Source organism: Eucalyptus grandis, chromosome 9, assembly GCF_016545825.1.
Source record: "Eucalyptus grandis isolate ANBG69807.140 chromosome 9, ASM1654582v1, whole genome shotgun sequence".
NCBI lineage: Eukaryota > Viridiplantae > Streptophyta > Magnoliopsida > Myrtales > Myrtaceae > Eucalyptus > Eucalyptus grandis.
Genome location: NC_052620.1, coordinates 29,063,893 through 29,083,094, shown reverse-complemented (window position 1 = coordinate 29,083,094; position 19,202 = coordinate 29,063,893). Strand labels below are relative to the sequence as shown.

Sequence of the window (19,202 nt, the reverse complement as noted above, 5' to 3'; positions counted from 1 at the left end):
GTAGATTCAAGATAAGGATTTTTTTTGTGTGGCTTTGAAAATAGAGATAAATGAAGGGGTGCGTCTGTTTGAAGGAACACTGTTTTCAGAATATGGTTTTCCAACTTTTCGATGCTTGGACGATAGAAAACTTATCAATTGATGGAAAACGTTGTCTATGGACTGATAACAATTTTAGATTAGTCGTTCTGATAAAAAAGAAATCACTTTCCCTAAATTACCAAACAAATGAAAACTAAATAATTTTCTAAAAAAAGTTTCTAGGAAAAATACTTTCTTTATCATAAAGTTTTGGGGAAATGACATAAATGGTCCCCTTGAACTTTGACCAAATGTGTAACATGGTCCCCAAAATTTTAATTGTTCATTGTGATCATTGAATTTTTTTGTATATGTTCAATTTAATTCTTGAACTATATAATTTTTTTTATATTGTCCCTAAACTTGAATTAGTGAAACGACGATATTCAATATTTTCATAGAGTTTAAATACTAAATAGAACATATGTCAAAAATTTAGGAACCACATTAAATAATCAAAAGTCCATGAATCACATTACACATTAAGGTAAAGTTCATAGATCATATTGCACATTGAGTTAAAGTTTAAGGATAATTTATACCATTATCCTAATGTTTTTAGTGAAGGAAAGGTATCCGAAGTCTTGGTTATATTTAAAATGCAAGAAATAGTACTTTTTTAGGAACCAATAAGCATGAAACAAGATGAAATGATAACAGGCACGAATTGAGATAACTGAAAAGTTCGCAATCGGGTGTGTATCAAGGGGCTTGATTATAGTGGGTATACATTGCTCATTCACACAAGTCGGATACAATTATTGCTGTCATCCGAGAAGTCAGGGGTGTCCTTCTTTTATCTTTAGTTCTAATGTCATCTAACTCACGAAAAATAAATAATTTAAACAATTTTTTCATAAATGAAATAATTAATTAATGAAAGATATATTTATTACTAACAACAAATTATATTAAATATTTTGGTAGATGATAAAAATATTTTTTGTTTGTTCATTTTTAAGATAATATTTTTCAAATCATTCATTTTTCGCGAAATAGATAAAACTAGTTAAATCGACAATATTGGATCATTGTTGAAACACCTTCCTTCCATCAACAACTCTTCCAACTCATTGTTGAAGTAGTTCTCTTCGATAAGCTCCCAATGAATTGTCAAGATCGTTGCTAACTAGGTGTCAAATTCAATTTCATCAATAAATGAGCTCCAACCAAGTCGTACTTTACTTTTATCCTTAGTCATTTTGTTCTCAACCTCTTGCTCAAATCTCAATATCTTTAGAGTTCAAATTTTCCCTAAACTTAAATTTTTCTTCAAATTGTCTTTTATTCTATAAAAAATAAATGATTTGAAAATCATTTTCCTAATTGATCACTTATATCGCTTAAAATAATTAATTAATAATTTTTCTATCATTGGTAATAATTTATAACTAAATATTTTCATCCATGAAAATATATTTTTCGTTTATTCATCTTTTGTAAGTGATATAAACAATTATTTTAAGAAAATATTTTTCAATTCATTCATTTTTCATGGAAAAAACACATCCTCAATCTCCATGGCTGCTGTTGTCAGGGTTAAATGATGCTTTGAATGTTATTGCAAGACATATTAGCTGAGTCGTTTTACCAAACTCAAGGAGCTGGATGAATACGGTAGGCTTTCTATTCAATTTCTCAACAAATCGGCAATTTACTCTTGGACCATATTTCAAATCCCCTCCCATTCCTTACTCTTTCACCGTTTGCTTTCCTCGTTCTCAACAAGAAAAACTTTCTGATCATGAGGATTTTGTTTTGGAGCGTACTTGGTCAGGAAAAAAGAAATTAGGGCCCTCCCAAATTTACATGCCAAATCTCCTTAGTGGCAATTGAGGATGAAACCCCAAATGGCTCCTCTCCGGAAGCAAATTCGAATTTATTTTGCTCTGGAATTTTGTTGTTTTGACTTGAAACTTGAACCTGGCCTAATAGGAGCTTCTTTTTTCTAGGTGGCCAGTGTGGATTACTCTCTCTGATCTTATAGTAATTGCTGGCATTTCCCATTATATTAAGGATGCTCATGCCACGTTGGAACCATTTTGATAATCTGTCGTCCAAATGATCTTTATAGTTCGTCTTAGGATAATACTACCCTTTTATTATATTGACTTTCTCAGTTTACCTCTGAAAAAATGACATAAATAATCCCTAAATTTGACCCAATGTATAATATAATTCATGAACTTTAGCCAAATGTACAATATGATTTATAATCTTTCGATTTGTTCAGCCTTGAACTTTTGACACATATTTAATTTAGTCCTTAAACTATATGAAAATGTACGATGTTGTTTATGTTTAATGGAATGATAACATTGGACGTTTTCGTATAATTAAGAACTAAGTTGAACAAATATAAAAAGTTCCTAGATAAATAAATTAAAATTTTAGGGACCATGTTACATATTAAATCAAAATTCATGAATCGTTTGTGTTATTATCCATTTATTTTTTGTCATCCTTCCATAAAGGTTTCTAGGGACTCCATAAGCTTGGCCTCCTTCCTTGTCGATGGCTGGTCTGGGGCATTAGGTATCGTGATCCCCTCCACTCTTTACAGGGCTATTACTAATGCACAATTAGCAATGCATGAGAAAAAACCTAGGGTCTTTTTTAGTCCCTTTTTTCCCGAAGAAACTAATGATCTAGCTAAGTTGAATAATGTTGAAAGGCTTAGCGACTCCTCTTGCCGAATCCGGATGATTCTTCGTCTTTCAAGTACTTTCTGATGGATTTAACTTTTGCCTCGTAAATACACCTGTCCTTGACTTCACTCCTTCTAACAATGCCGTCAGGTCTAGAAAACATCGGACTATTGTTTTAACTCATGCTGATTAGCCTCTTCGGATTTCCATCGAAGGCATCCTTATCTTGGACACTTGAAGTTTCTCCGATGACATATGCCTTCAAGCCAAGCCACCTGCTATCGGCATCAGTCGATCCAGATCCTTGGTCGACGTATCAGTAGGATTTTGGTAGTTAGTTCAAGTCCAATAACGAAGGAAAGTTCTCCCGTTTTTTTTTTTTTTAATTATTAAAGGTCACACAGGAAAGCTTGCTGAGTATGTAATATTTGGGCCCAAATAATACAATTAAGGACCTAGTGGTTGGGCAAGCAATTAGAGGCCCAACTCAACCCCTTCTCAGCCCAAGTAAATGTCAAGAATTCTTCTTCTCCTGCAGAAGCCACCGTTAGAAAAGAAAAAAAACAAAGAGTGTGAACACAGAGAAACCGAGGAGGGGAGAAAGAAGGGAGAAGAAAGAGGTTGCTGGTGTGAAGATGGAGAACCAGACGGAAATATGAAGATGAACAAATGCAGATGGAGATGAAGAATAGAATCTAGGATAGAGTAATCAATTCTGGAAGTGCTTCGTATTTCATTGTATCAAAGTATCATTGTAGTACAAAGTATTTGAAACAACAATGAATAAAGATCCTCTGTTCTACCTCCTCTGCTCTATCTTACTTGTATCTTCTACATCGAAACCTTCAGCCATTGATCATTCCTTCGAAGCTTTCATTTGATACTGTGATGCAGAGCATTCATGGAGGATATCTCTCTCTCTTTCTCTATCTACCGTCACTCTACCCTCATGTCTCCTTATTATAGAAGAAGAAGTACTATTTTCCCTAGTAACAGATAAAATCAAATATAGTTCATAAGGAAAACAGAATACAATTAACAGATTACACCTCATAGCACACGTGTTAGTTTTATATATCTTGGCGATCCATGTCATTCTCCACTTCAGGCATCTCCTTCATTGATGTCGATCCAAGTTGGTCTTCATCATGAGTTCTTCACCGTTGATCATTATTTCTTTGTAGTTTGTTGCATCGCCAGGTCCTTTGCTTTCTTTTGTTTATTGTTTTTCAACACGTGCCGTTGCCGTTCTTCTTCTTCAACTCTTGTTCCTTTATATTTAACATCCCCCCTCAAATTGGGAAGGGTGAAGGATCCCATTCCCAATTTGGTGCGAAGAGACATATGAGCTGATCGGGAGAGGGATTTAGTGAAAATATCAGCTAACTGAAGATGGCTAGGAATATGTTGGACCTTAATAGAACCAGAAGACACCTTTTCACGAACGAAGTGAAAATCAACTTCGATGTGCTTTGTGTGAGCATGCAATATTGGATTTGTTGTGAGGGAAATAGCTGATTTGTTGTCACAAAATAAAGATGTAGTTGCTACAAGAGGAATACTAATATCACGTAATACAAAGCTGATCCAAGTTAGTTCAGCTGTTGTAGAAGCTAGTGCCCGATACTCTGCTTCTATGGAGGACCTTGAAATAGTGGATTGCTTCTTGGCTGACCAAGAAATCAAATTAGAGCCAAGAAAAGTGCAGAAACCTGTAGTAGATTGTCAAGTGGTAGGACACCCTGCCCAGTCAACATCTGAAAAACCATAGAGACTTGTTGAACTCCTGGAGTGGAGATAGAATCCAAGGTGGACAGTCCCTTTGACATATCGAAGGACTCTTTTTAATTGATGAAAGTCTGCCACTGTTGGATGTTGCATCTTTTGACAGAGAAGATTTGTTGCAAAAGCTAGATCCGGTCGAGTTATTATTAAGTATTGAAGACCACCTACCAAGCTTATGTATTCAACAGGATCTGTTAGCTGAGTTTCAGCATTGGCCATGAGAACTGATTGAAGTGGCAAGGGTGTTGAGATTGGTTTGCAATATGTCCTATGAGCTCGTTTGAGTAAGTCAACAGCATATTTTGTTTGGCATAGAAATAAATTCTGTAAGGTGCGTTTGGCTTCAATGCCTAAGAAGTAGTGAAGATATCCAAGGTCCTTCATATGGAACCGAAGACTGAGATTCTGAATCAATATGGTTAAAAGTTGAGGTGAGCTACCTGTCAAGATGATAGCATCGACATATAGCAGCAACAATACTGTATGTGACTCAGTATGAAGAACAAACAAGGAGGGATCAGCTATGCTACAAAAAAAACCAATTTCAAGAAGAAAGTTGCTGAACTTATCGAACCAGGCTCTTGGAGCTTGTCGAAGGCCATATAAGGACTTGTGAAGTAGACATACATAACTTGATTTTTGAGGATGTATGAAGCCAGGAGGCTATTCCATATAGACAGTTTCATTCAAGTCTCCATGAAGAAAGGCATTTTTCACATCAAGTTGATGTATTGGCCATTGTTTCGTTAGAGCTATGGACAGTACTATGCGAATTGTTGCATGTTTCACAACAGGGCTGAAAGTCTCAGTAATGTCAAGTCCTGCTTCTTGATGAAAGCCTTTAGCTACTAGTTGAGCCTTTAGCCTGTCTAGACTACCATCAGGTGCCAGTTTGGTCTTAAAGACCCACTTACAGCCTACGACATTCATCTGGTTTGTTCTTGGTACCAGTGTCCAGGTGTGATTGTCATACAGAGCACTCATTTCTTCTTGCATTGCACTGTACCAGGCTTTATCAGCCAATGCTGACTTAATGGATCTTGGTTCCATGGGAACTCGATACTCAGCCAAACAAGCATATTTTGGATTTGGCTTGATAAAACCTAATTTGAGTCGAGTCTGCATATGATGAACAACATGATTACTTTGAGAAGAGGATAGGCCAGGATTGTGTTGTTCTGGTTCAGGGCTAATATTAGTAGGTAGTACATTTTGTGAAGATGAAGAACCAGATACTAGTTGTGTTTCTGTGATGAAGTCATTCTGCATTGGTGCTGATGAAGTAGCTTGTGGCATCTGTTCATTGTAATAACTATCCATAATAGGATGATACTGACTTTTGCATGCTGACTGATGAAGAGAGCTATTGTTTGTTGTGTCAGTACTTGGAGGTTCGAGCAATTGAACTTCTCCAATCCATTGTCTATATAAAGGTGTATACTGTCCATACTCGTTGATCACCCTCTTTGTGAAAGGAAAAAGTGTTTCATCAAAAACCACATGCCTACTGATATATATGTGATTATCAGGAAGTACAAGACATCTATACCCTTTATGCAGTTCACTGTATCCCAGAAATACACAGGTAAGGGATCGAGGATCAAATTTGTGTTTTGTGTATGGTCTTAAGCATGGATAACATGCACAACCAAACACCCTTAAATGGTCATACTGTGGCTAAATATTATGAATCTTGTTATAGGGTGTATCCATCTTTAGTTTTGGTGTTGGAAGTATATTTACAAGATAATTTGCTGTGACAAAGGCATCCACCCAAAATTTTAGTGGAACCTTGGAGTGATATAACATGGCTAATCCCAGTTCTACAATGTGTCGATGTTTTCTCTCTGAAACCCCATTCTATTCTGGAGTGTGTGGACTGGATAGATGTTGTTTTATGCCACAATTCTGCAGATGACATTGGAATCTGTTACTTACAAACTCCCCTCCTCCATCACTTTGGAAAATTTTGATTTGATGATTGTATTGTTTCTCAACTAATTTCTGAAATTGAACAAAGATATCATAGAACTCAGACTTCAACTTCATGGGATATAGCCAGCTATATCGTGAGAAACTGTCAACAAAAATCACATAGTATCTAAACTTCTGAAAAGAATTAACTGGTAAGGGTCCCCAAATGTCATAGTGAATCTTTTCTAATGGCAAATTCGATGTAGAATCTGATAATGGAAAGGATAGAGCTGTACTTTTTGCTATTTGACAGCTGTTGCAAACATTCGAAGAAGTTGAATTAAAGTGGATCAGCTTCTGATGTTGTAGATGTTTCACTATCTGAGAATTTGTATGAGCCAGCCTCTGGTGCCATATGTCTTCATCCACAGTTTTCTGCCTTTGAGTAAAGAAAGCTGTTGTAGTCTGTGGATCAACTTGATAGAGGCCTCTAGTCTTCCTTCCGAGCTTGACTGTTACTTTGGTATTGTTGTCCTTTACATAAACACCAAGTTTGTCAAAGATAAATGAGCAAGGATAGTCATCTGTGAGCTTAGAAACAGAAAGAAGATTCTTCTTTATTTCTGGTACTATGAGAACATCATTAAGAGGTAATGTTATTACCTTCTGTATTTAGACAGGTGTTACCAATATGTGTAACAGGTAAACACGATCCATTTCCTACCATCACAGTATCGGGTCCATGGTATTTAGAAAATGTATGAAGAATACCGAGATTAGTACTGATGTGGGCTGTAGCACCAGTATCAGGGTACCATTCACTTCCTTTTGGATCTTCAATATGCATTGCTGTCAGAGCTGCTAGAATATCTTCTACTTGATAAGAGTTGTCAAAGTGATACCAACAACGGAGAGCATCATGCCCAGGTCGTTTACATATTTGGCATTCCAATCTAGCAATACCTGTGTCTTTCTCATCCTGCAGATTTTTACTTGAGTTTAATGAGAAAGAAGGATAAGATTTGGTATTCTTGTACCTTTGAGAGTAAGTGGCATAGGGTCGAAATCCCTGATTAGCTGCAGAGAAGGTATTTCTTTGTCTGAAATGTTGATCTCCTTGCCCTTGAATTGGTACTTCTCCTCTATAATTCTGATTTCTTTCAGCATAACCAAATCCTCGACCTCTATCATTAGCAGCTAGCCCGCCACGACCATAATCGCGGCCACCCCCGTAACTTCCTCTTTGAGCTATAAATCTAGAGGTTTGAGAAATATATTCTCCATCAGTATTCTCTTTAGGCTGCATCTGAGATTGTCTCTGCCCAAAATAGGCCAAATTGGGATTGAACTGACTTCTAGAATAAGTCTTCATCCTTGACTCAAACCTTTCTAGCTGAGCAATAACCTCATCATAATCAGGTTGAGGCTTTAAACAATATATGGTAGTTCGAAGATTTTCATATTCAGGGCCTAAACCTTCCAGCACGCCAAAAATTTTGGTTATTTCATCCACAGGTTTGCTTATTGCATTCAACTGATCACATATAGATTTGTATTCTCTGAGATAGACAGAGAGAGTTTGATCAAGCTTCTAGCAGGATTGTAGTTTTCCTCTAAGTTCAAATTCCCTAGCAATTGATTTCTGTGTAAATCTCTTTAGAAGTGTCTGCCATACTTCAAAAGATGTCTCTAAGCCAATTAAGGCTCAAAATACTCTTAGTGACAGCTCCACTGATCCAAGACGATACCAATTGATCTATTCTTGTCCAGTCAGCATAGTCAGGATTAACAAGTTCAGATTCACAACCTTCAACATCATTTTGCAGCATTCGAGGAGGTGAAAGAATATCACCATTAATGAAACCAAAGAGCTCTTAGATTTTCAGAAATCTTTGGACCTGAGCTTGCCACAACAGAAAATTATCTTCGGCAAGTTTGATTGTGACAAAATTCGAGATGTTCACATGTATTGGGAAAGGATACTTTGGTGTTCTTATTGCCATTGTCACAAACTTTCAGCTTGAGAGAGAAGATATCAGTGATACTGATGAATCCTTACATGTTTACCGTAAGACTTGAAGTTGCTGTTGCTACAAGTTCTCCATTTTGACATGAATAGCAACTTCTGAATAAAAATTTCCATCAGATATAGTAAATCAACTAGAGCTCTGATACCATGTGAAGATGGAGAACCAGCCGAAAATATGAAGATGAACAAATGCAGATGGAGATGAAGAATAGAATCTAGGATAGAGTAATCAATTCTGGAAGTGCTTCGTATTTCATTGTATCAAAGTATCATTGTCGTACAAAGTATTTGAAACAACAATGAATAAAGATCCTCTGTTCTACCTCCTCTACTCTATCTTACTTGTATCTTCTACATTGAAACCTTCAGCCATTGATCATTCCTTCGAAGCTTTCATTTGATACTGTGATGCAGAGCATTCATGGAGGATATCTCTCTCTCTTTCTCTATCTACCGTCACTCTACCCTCACGTCTCCTTATTATAGAAGAAGAAGTACTATTTTCCCTAGTAACAGATAAAACCGAATATAGTTCATAAGGAAAACAGAATACAACTAACAGATTACACCTCATAGCACACGTGTTAGTTTTATATATCTTGGCGATCCATGTCATTCTCCACTTCAGGCATCTCCTCCATTGATGTCGATCCAAGTTGGTCTTCATCATGAGTTCTTCACCGTTGATCATTATTTCTTTGTAGTTTGTTGCATCGCCAGGTCCTCTGCTTTCTTTTGTTTATTGTTTTTCAACACGTGCTGTTGCCGTTCTTCTTCTTCAACTCTTGTTCCTTTATATTTAACAGCTGGCCATATCTCGGGTCAGAAAATTTTAGGGTTTCATAGTACATCGAAAGAGCTTTCTTTTGTTGAGAAGCTGGCTTGAATCGAGCTTCGGTATAAAGAGATATGACTTTACCAAATTTGTTGTATGAGCTACCTTGGTTCGGTGCACAATAGTAAATGGCTGCTTTGGGCGAGCTTTTTGTTGGCTCACAAAGTTGTTTGTCACCGAATAGGCTTAGTTTAGTTGAGCTTATTCTGTATTCTTAAGTAAGTAGTGCTTGTCTTTTTTATAATTGCATGTGCTAAAGAGGCGTGAGCTTTCATGGCGAACCCATCGGTGACAATACCTTCGGAGTTCCTGCAGATTCCAACTACGGATCCCTCAAGTGAGTCGCCGGACCATGAGCCATCGACATTGTATTTCAGGACTCCCTTCTCAGGTGGAACCCATCACAAAGGTAGCTCGGTTACCTTTTTAATTTGATTTCTCGCTTTTGGGTTCCACCTTCTGAATAGTTTGTTTTCTACACGTGCTGCTTCTATTATATCCCCTGGATTCGTTGTCCGGTCTTGGAAGACCATGGTGTTTCGCTTCTTCCAGATTAGCCAAAGGGTCCCAACAAGCAGCTCCTTTGACGATGGGTCACAGCCTTCGATGAGAATATCTAGTATCCATTTGTCGATTCTAGTTAGATGCTAAGGGGAGGAATCAATTTTAAGTCTTAGATCTGATCATATATCTTTCATCTAGTTGCACAAGATGAAGAGATGCTCTAGAGTTTCCAGCGATCGATGGCATACGGGGCAGATTGGGTTAGGTAACATTTTTCTTACGTATAGGTTTTCCTTTGTGAGAAGCGCATTACTGCATAAACTCCACATGAAAAATCTGATCTTCGGGTGGGTATGGAGATGCCATATCATGTTCTATAATGTTTTCAGAGGCTGGTATGATGTGGAGGCATGGCTTTTGTTGCTTTGGGTGCCTGCTGTATAAATTTTGTTATATCCACTTTTGATTGTGTAAGATCCTGATTTATTCATAGTCCATATTTGCTTATCAGTTCCTGCAATAGGGCTAAGCGAAACACCGAGAATTTCGTGTACTAGATTCTCTTCAAAAAGCATTGATAGCTTACGTACATTCCATTGCTTAGATTTCAGATTGATCAACTCAGCCATGACAAGTTTGCAAAATAGCTAGTCAAACTTCTGCAGGAGTCCCTTATCCTCTATTGCCTCCCCAAAAATGGTAAATTGTTCCGATCTTCTCCGGTCCGCTTGTTGTAGATTCTAACACCTAAGACCACCAAAAAAGCAGCAATTCAAATTCAAACAAAATTAATAAAGACAGTGGATTTTCTCTTCATAATTGAGACTAGGGGTGAGCATGGTCCGGGTTGGTCCGGGCCACCCCCTAACCCTAGGACCAACCCGTATAATGTCAGTCCTCAATTTTTAGGACCGAGGACCGACCCTACTGAGCCTGGGACCAAGGACCGGACCGACCCAATGGGTTCGGTCCAGTTCCAGGGTCAATCCGGGACCGATCGATAATTTATTTTGTCTTGTTTTTTATACTCCATAAAAAAGTAAATCTACAAATTCAAATTACACATCCATCGATAATGCGGCATTGTGCAACTAAATTATAAATACCAATACAAGATCTCAAATGAAGCACAAAATAGATATCACTAGTCAAGTTGTGTTTGGAAAGCAAGGGCAAGTTGAGCATTAGGGTTTCTAATTAGGGCTTCTTCTTTTTTCCTTTTGATTTACTCGGCAATAAGTGAGGCGACCGGCGCGAGTGGCAAGCACAAGCATCAAGCGTTGAGTGGGGTGAGCGTCAACTGGCAAGCGGCAAGCGTTTAGTGAGGCCAGCAGCAAGCGGCGAGCGTTGAGCAAGACTAGCGGTGAGTGGTGAGTGGCGAGCGTTTAGCGAGGCCAGCGATGACAGCAAAGGGTGAGTGGTGAGTGGCGAGCGGCACGAGCAGCGCACACAGTCAAAGGTGAGCGGCGCGGGCAACTAGAGGCGAGCGGGATGTTGCTACTTTTGATTTTGGCAAATTGAAGAACAAAGAAGACAAAATGGAAGAGAACGTACTTTAGGGAAGAAAGCCGTGAGGAGATTTACGGCATAAACTTCGTGCCATTTTGGATGTCGCGAGTCCATGACTATGAGGAGTCCTTGGTCCTCACGGTGAAGAATGTACTCTGGAGTCTAGACTATGGAAGAGGAGGCCGTGAAGACCTTTACAACGTAAACTTCACGCCTTTTGGAATTGGATGCCGTCTGTCCATGACTATGAGCATGAGGAGTCAACAACTTTAAGATCATTTTACTTAGGTTTGAATATATAAAAGAATTATATATAATATAATATAACATAAATTTTACTTAGGTTTAAATATATAAAAGAATTATAAATAATATAATATAATATAATATAATATACGGGGTTGGTCCAGGATTGGACCGACCCAAAACTCTCAGGACCGAGAACCAACCCGCACAGTGTTGGTCTTGGAATTTCAAGACCAAGGACCGACCCAGTCCCCTTAGGAACCGGACCAAGACCGACAGGGTTGGGCCGGTCGGGCCGGTCCAGGGTCGGTCCAGGGTCGACCCTAAACCGCTGCTCACCCCTAATTGAGACAATTGAGCCCGCTTCCAACTAGAAAATATGAGCAAAAAAAAAAATGCTGGAGAAATTTTATCTTGACTGTTTGTTAGCTTAAAAGCAACGGACGTACCCAAATGCTCAAATCAGTACAAACCAATACATTATGATCATTAATAATTAAGGCGTTTTATTTGCCCTTTTTATAATAATTTATAATACATTTTTTTAGTCGGATGATAATACAATTTTTTATTTATTTATGATAATACAAGTTTTCTTCTTCTTTTTTTTACGATAATACAAGTTAGGTTGGCTAAGATTTTGTCTCTTGCATCAAGAAGATAAGAGTTATGGCATGGCATCCAACATGATTTGACAATTTTATATTACCGTACTTAAAAAAAATCCACAACCTCTTCCTTTGGGAAAAAAAAAAGTATTATTTATGACTATGGACCGCAACTTCTTCATTTGGTAAAGAAGGTATTAATTATACCATTGCATCATTATGCCAAAAAAAAAAAGTATAATCATTTTAAAAAGATGCCTCGCTTTTCCGGTGATATGATATAATGATAAGGAGGGGTATTGGAATAAAGAAAAAAGGTGATGAGAGAGACAAGTTTGGTTTCTTCTATGCTTTAGATGTCTTGTAAAAATCACGAATTGAATGGCGACCAGACTCCTTGCTCGCCAAGAACTTTGGGGTAGCAAAGGAGAACAAAAAGGCTGAGTCAATATTTGGAGGGATTAAGAAAAAGATGAGTGGAATGTGTATGCCTTCTACTCAAGATCACATAATCTCCTCCCGCAAGCGTGCAAGGCATAGGCCAATCATCGAAAGAGGTAACTAGTTTACTTGTCGAATTCTGCAATAGCACGAGGGAACCTAGCTCATTGGAAACCTTAAAGTTACAAGTAGAGACGTCATGCATGACCATTTACACAAGCAGGCCTCCCATTAGAATTTCTAAATAATAATACGTGGTCTATGAAGCTTGAAACATGTTCATGTCTCCTTCCAACTGCAGCAGCAGCAAGCTAATTCTCAGCCACATAAACAATTTTCCTAAACAGAACCGTCTGTGTTTCCATTTTCGTTCGTGCAGACAGCAAGGGCACCGCTTTTCTCACCCAAATAGCATTTCGTCCTTTATCGGTAAAGGTATTGCATCAAACACCAGCGACGTTAGGCAATAATGCCGGAATTGAACAATACAGCAGTCACTCGTAATATGAAAGCATGGCGTGACATATTCTTTATTGATCATCTAACGCAACAAAAGAAAGGAGGAAAGATTCAGGACTAAAACATAACGATACACTAGACTAGGCTTCATTTTTATTCGCGAGCAGCTTTGTGCTGCTTGAGTTCTTCGATTAGCGAAGTCAAATCTGAGTCAGATGATCCACCTTCCGCAACAGCCTTCCTGGCCATTTCGCGAATCACTTTCGCCCTTCTTCTCATGACCTCTGCCTCTTCACCCGCCATAACTCGTCTCACCACCTTGTCGATGTCATCTCTGCTTACTAAATCGGCACCTTCTCCAAACATGGCGAACGATTTAGATCCAACGCTGGCCCCAATCCCTAGCACTTCAACAACCAATTTTTCATTATAGAATTGATCGGCAAACATCGGCCACGTGACCATTGGCACACCAGCAGATATGCTTTCCAGCGTCGAGTTCCATCCACAGTGAGTCACAAATCCACCGATCGACTCGTGATCGAGAATCAACAGTTGGGGTGCCCACCCTCTTATGATTAGGCCTTTCCCATCCATTCTTTCTTCAAACCCTTCTGGTAGCCAATCTTGTTCTTGACTTTTATCTCCCTTCACAATCCATAAGAAATCTTGTTGAGATGCCTCAAGCCCCTTCGCTATTTCTACCAGCTGTTGAGAACTGAATCTTGTCAAGCTGCCGAAACACACGTAGACAACCGAGTTGGGCATTTTCGAATCTAGCCATCTTAAGCATTCGTGCCTGCTGATGGATGCTTCCTTACCCCTCTGCACTTTATCTGCAGTATCGCTATTGCAGAGCGAGACTGGACCGACATGCCAGGCCTTCCTTCCCAAGAAATTCCTGTAATAATCGGCATAATCCTTTTCGAGTTCATAAAAGCTGTTGAAAATGCTTCCGAAGCTCTTTACCTCTGCTTCGAACGCTTTTCCTGCATGCTTGGTAAAATCATTTTCAACTGGTCGTCTTATATGCTCCGCCAGCTGATTCCTTGTCAGCTTTATATCTCCAGGGAGGTGAGGCATAAGGAAAGTCTCTGAATCACACGAAACTCCCTTGTGTGGTTGATGTCGTGCGATAACTTCCTCCGCGCACACAGCAATGATGCTTGTCCCTCCAAAGACTAGCCTGGGAATTTTCAACCGAGCGGCAACGTCGGTAGCCCATGCAAAGAAAAAATCTGTTACTAGACAATCCGGTCTATGTTTTTCCAGGATATGCAAGACCGGTTCCCGGAGCAAGCTCAGGGCCTCAGCGAATTTGGGCAGATTTTGGCTGTAAGCCGTTGCATCAGTATTCTCCCAACCTTCTGGCATCCCTACCTCAGTCGATGGGAATTTGACGGTTTGGACGTGGAATTCCAAACCCAACTGATTGGCTCTTTCGATCTGCTTCGAAAAAATGGCCGCAAAAGCAGGGGAGGTGATGACGGTGATTTTTGCGCCCCGAGTCGCAAAGGCTTTGGCGATGTCTATCATGGGTATCATGTGGCCTTGAGCCGGTAATGGCAGAAAGGATATATGAAGTCGGTTACTTTCGGTCTCCATAGAGAGGGAAAAAGAATGATCCAGGCTTTGCTTCGTCTCTATGGAGATAGCAGAGTTGTAGTGAAGCCGGCTAACGTGTTTGTTTCCGAGCATACGTCTATAGCCATATATAGACTTGGGCACCATTAGGATACAGGATAGGAACACCAAGTCTGCCTTATTCGCGGAAAGGGCTGAAAGAATACTTGGTCTCCAAGATAATCTGACACTTTTCTGACTTTTACCGTGAAAAGGGCTGAAAGGGGCCTTGGTCCCCAAGATACTTGACTCCTTCCTATTTAAATTGATAAATGGATTAGGCACGAACAATTATGAAGGGGGTAAATTCGTTGGTCAAGGACACGTGAAGCATTTTCGTTAATAAATAACGCAGGGTGTGTCGAGTATGAGTTGGTGCTGTTCAATCGTGCGGATGCATTAAAAATATCTTTTACCAACAAAATATAAAATAGCTCAAGTCTCTAGGAATAGTGTTGAAGTCACTCGTCATACGTGGGAAGCAAGAAATGCCAGCTGTGTAAGTCTTAGGCGGCGGATGGTCAAGAAGAGTGGCTTGTCCGACGTCATGAGAAAGGGATGCTAGCCAATCAACCAGGGGGGGTCTTGAACTACCGACTAGTTGAGTACTTTTCCAGTCATGATTGATGACTCGTCGTGCACATAAAATGGGCATATTTGTGCATATGCTATGCCTTCCCATCGAGAGGCAACTTTACCAAAAGTCGGTCTATAAACTAGCTACAAGTGACAACTCCCCCAATCTGTTATGTTAATTGGCACCAACTTTTTTTCTGGCCTCCGTCTCCTAAAGGTCATTTTTTTTAACTGGACAATTGAATCTATTCAATCACGCTAAAAAGTTGCTTATTATGCTTGGTTGGTGGTGGAAGCACTCATTATCCTTATTCATATCCTGCCTTTATTATACTGAGTCACGATGTTCATGTAGAATGACGTTGAGATCATGGAGCAGCCTCAGCTTTTAGCCTTTTGATGGATTACTCACCAGATAGAGTCCAAGAAATTTCGTCTTGGGAATTTTAATACAGCATCGAGACAAAAGTAACAAACTTAGGAAAATTGGACTCCGAGTGTGCATGGATCGTCAAATGACTCAAATAGCAATTAATTTGACAATGTTTATGGATTCCCGTGACACAAAGGAGAAAAGTATGTTTGGTCCACCCACATATGCTTCTAACACAAGCATGCTAAGAATTACATCAATGATGGCCAAAACAATACATGCTAGAATCCTATCTGAATTCCGAAATTTCCTTCTAAATCATCTACCAGACGAGTCCTCAAGACCTAATGGTTTGATCTGGTGATGGTCAGGGTAATTAGGCCCAAGCAATCAATACCGTACTTCGGGGGGCGAAATCAATACCGTGTACAGGTCAAGACCTTTAAGGCCCAATGGAAGAGGATGAAAGGAGGCTTTATTTCCTGTCTGGTTCTCGTTTGATTATGAAGGTACGTAATCCATGAACAGGTTTTAAGTTTCTTGATGTCAACGATTGTTGACTCAAGTCGATGACAGAATGAAATCGTCAATTTGCTTTGGGCCCGAAAATACCTTCAAACCCGACTATGGTTACGAGGAAACTCTTGTTCAGATTGTCAGTCTTCTGGCAAGCCGACCTCTTTCAGGGACAATTGCACCTTGACAACGTCATTGTCGAAGGCCAAATCCTTGGGTTTAACAATGGATTTCGGAAGTTGCGCTCGTCATGGGGGGTTTGCAAAGAGGGTGGACTTGCAGCCTCTCATGGCGAACAGTTTGGACATGTCGATCATTGCAATCTTGGGGCCTGGAACGATGAAAGGGAAGAAGAAAACGTGAAGCTGATGGCTTTCACTACCCATTTGGCCTCTCAGGAGAACTATTGCAGCAGGAACGTATTCAGGAATGATGGTGATGAAGCACAAGAAAAGGTTTGGTTGCGATGCTGTCGCCCTTTGAAAGCCGAGGTTTGTTATAGGATAAAGACAAGTCTGATCTCTTCTACGCTTTAGATGTCTTGTAAAAGTTCCCATTCAAATGGTGACCAGATTCCGGGTTTGCCAAGAATTTTGGGATCGTAAAATAGTACAAAAAACTGAGTCCGGATTTGGAGGCATTAAGAAAAAGATGAGTTGAATGTGTGTCTTCTAGTCAAAGATCAGACACTCTCACGTCAAGCATGCTAGAATCTTCTTTCTCTATGTAGAGTGTAAGATTTTATGAAATTGCTACAAGCTATTTTTATAAAAAAAAATTAGATGAATGCATGATTTATTATTTAAATATTTTAACGCTTCCCTCCACACTTAATCTAATCTTTTGCCTTATAATAAGCGTGAAAATTTTTAATTAGGGAAGTAAATGGACCCTAGAAAGATTTGAATTTAAGACTTTCTCCTATGATATTATGTGAAAATTTGTGGGACCACTACCAACTGCTCAAAAAGCTTAAGTTTTTAGATAAAGCGTGGTTTATTATTTAAATATTCTAACATAGAGAGAACTTTGAGGTGAGGTCTAGAACGAGCCCATCCATGTTATTATCCTTCGAGTTGTGGCAAGTGGCAAGTTTACAGGCCAATCATTCAAAGAGGTAACTATCTGAACATTACAATACAATGACAGATCCTAGTTCATTGAAGACCAATTACGCAAGATAGGTCTTGCATCAGGATTGAACGGGAACATTGGTTTTGGAATTTCGTTTCTTACGGTGCAAGGAAAAGTCGTTTTGGATAATTAATTCGTGGTCAATGAAGCTCCTAACACATTCAAATTCATGTCTTATTTATTTATTTATTTATTTTTGGCTAGAAAATTCATATCTCCTTCCAACAGCCGCAGTAAGCCGTTCTCGGCTACAAAGACAATTTTAATGACAAAATTGTTTGTGTTTACACTCATCCAGGCACAGAGCGAGAATGCGACTTTTCTCGCCCAAATAGCATCTACTCTTTATTGCTAAATGTGTTGCATCATACACCAAGGATGCTAGGAAATAATGCGGGAACGGAACATAACAGCAGTAAAACTCCTAAAATGAAAGCATGGCACATATTATCGGCGCAATGAAAGAATCGATAAAACATTCACGACTCGAACATAACGGGACACTAGAATAGGCTTTATTTATATTCACGAGCAGCTTTGTGCTGCATTAGTTCTTCGATTAACGAAGTCAATCTGAGTCAGATGATCCACCTTCCCCAATAGCCTTCCTGGCCATTTCGCCAGGCACTCTTGCCTTTCTTCTCATTTCCTCAGCCTCTTCGCCCACCATAACTCGTCTCACTGCCTTCTCGATGTCATCTCTGCTCACAATGTCTGCATCAATTCCGAACTCAGCGAACTGTTTGGATCCAACGCCAATCCCGATCCCTAGCACTTGAGTGACCAACTTTTCGTTATAGAATTGCTCAGCAAACATCGGCCATGTGATAGTTCTTTTTTGTTCCTTTGTACTTGTTTGCTGTCACTTTCTTTTACACATTCCTATTATTACTTTGCCCAACCATTCCTTGCTCACATTGTTCCTTAGTTCTTTTACTCTCTTGATAGTTCACACACAAAACACTCCTTTGCACACACATCAAACACACGCTTCCGCAAATACCAACAGAACACTTGCGTCACGAGCTTCTTATTGTAGAATTGCTCTGCCGTGACTGGCCACATCACCATTGGCAAGCCAGCCGTGACCGCCTCCAGGATTGAGTTCCACCCACAATGCATCACAAACCTCCTGATCGCCTCATGATCGAGAATCAGTGCCTGAGGAGCCCAGCCCCTTATGATGAGACCCTTGTTTCGGATTCTTGATTCGTACCCATCAGGCAACCTCTCTTCCTTGCCTTCTTCCACATTAGGGTCCTTCTTCACCACCCGGATGAACTGTTGCCCTAATGCTTCTAGCCCGACAGCGATCTCATGGAGCTGAGCCTCATTGAAATTCGCGATGCTACCAAAGCAAATGTAGATCACCGAGTTGGGTTGCTTCGAGTCAAGCCACTTAAGGCACTCGTGCTGGTCAAAAAGTGCTTGGTTGCCCCTCTGTGCTTTGTCCTCAATCTCCTTATTGCACAGCGAGAATGGGCCGACAAGCCAGGATCGTCTCCCGAGGATTGTCCTGTAAAGGTCAGCGTAAGCCGGCTCGAGCTCGTAGAAGCTGTCCATGACGATTCCGAAGCTTCTCTTCTCCGATTCCTTCACCATGTTGTAGAACTTGGTGAACTCGGTCTCTTCCCTGACAAAGTCAGGCGACCGCATCTGGACAACGTGATTTCTCCGGGGAAGTTGGGGATGACGAAGGGCTCTGAATCGCAGGACACCTTCTTGTGAGGCTCATAGAGCTTCACGCATTCTTCGCCTGCCATGAAGGCACTTGTCCCATGGAAAACGAGCCTCGGAATGCCACACTTGGCAGCAATCTCGGTTGTCCAGGGGAAGAACATGTCCGAGATTAGACAATCGGGGGTGAGTTTCTCTATTAGCAGCTCGACCTGTCGGTTCAGCATCATGATGGCTCTCATGA

At 39.9% G+C, this 19,202-nt stretch overlaps 2 protein-coding genes across 2 annotated transcripts; both read right to left on the bottom strand.

The window, feature by feature from the left end:
- Positions 1-13,101: 13,101 nt before the first annotated feature.
- LOC104445126 (scopoletin glucosyltransferase) lies at positions 13,102-14,753 on the bottom strand. The gene has a single exon (XM_010058941.3). It carries the CDS (start codon positions 14,662-14,664, stop codon positions 13,213-13,215), a length of 1,452 nt encoding a protein of 483 aa, XP_010057243.3. The 5' UTR covers positions 14,665-14,753; the 3' UTR covers positions 13,102-13,212.
- Positions 14,754-18,214: 3,461 nt separating this feature from the next.
- On the bottom strand, positions 18,215-18,937 carry LOC120288497 (scopoletin glucosyltransferase-like). Its single transcript, XM_039302516.1, has one exon. The coding sequence runs from the start codon at positions 18,935-18,937 to the stop codon at positions 18,215-18,217; it is 723 nt and encodes a 240-aa protein (XP_039158450.1).
- Positions 18,938-19,202: the final 265 nt, after the last annotated feature.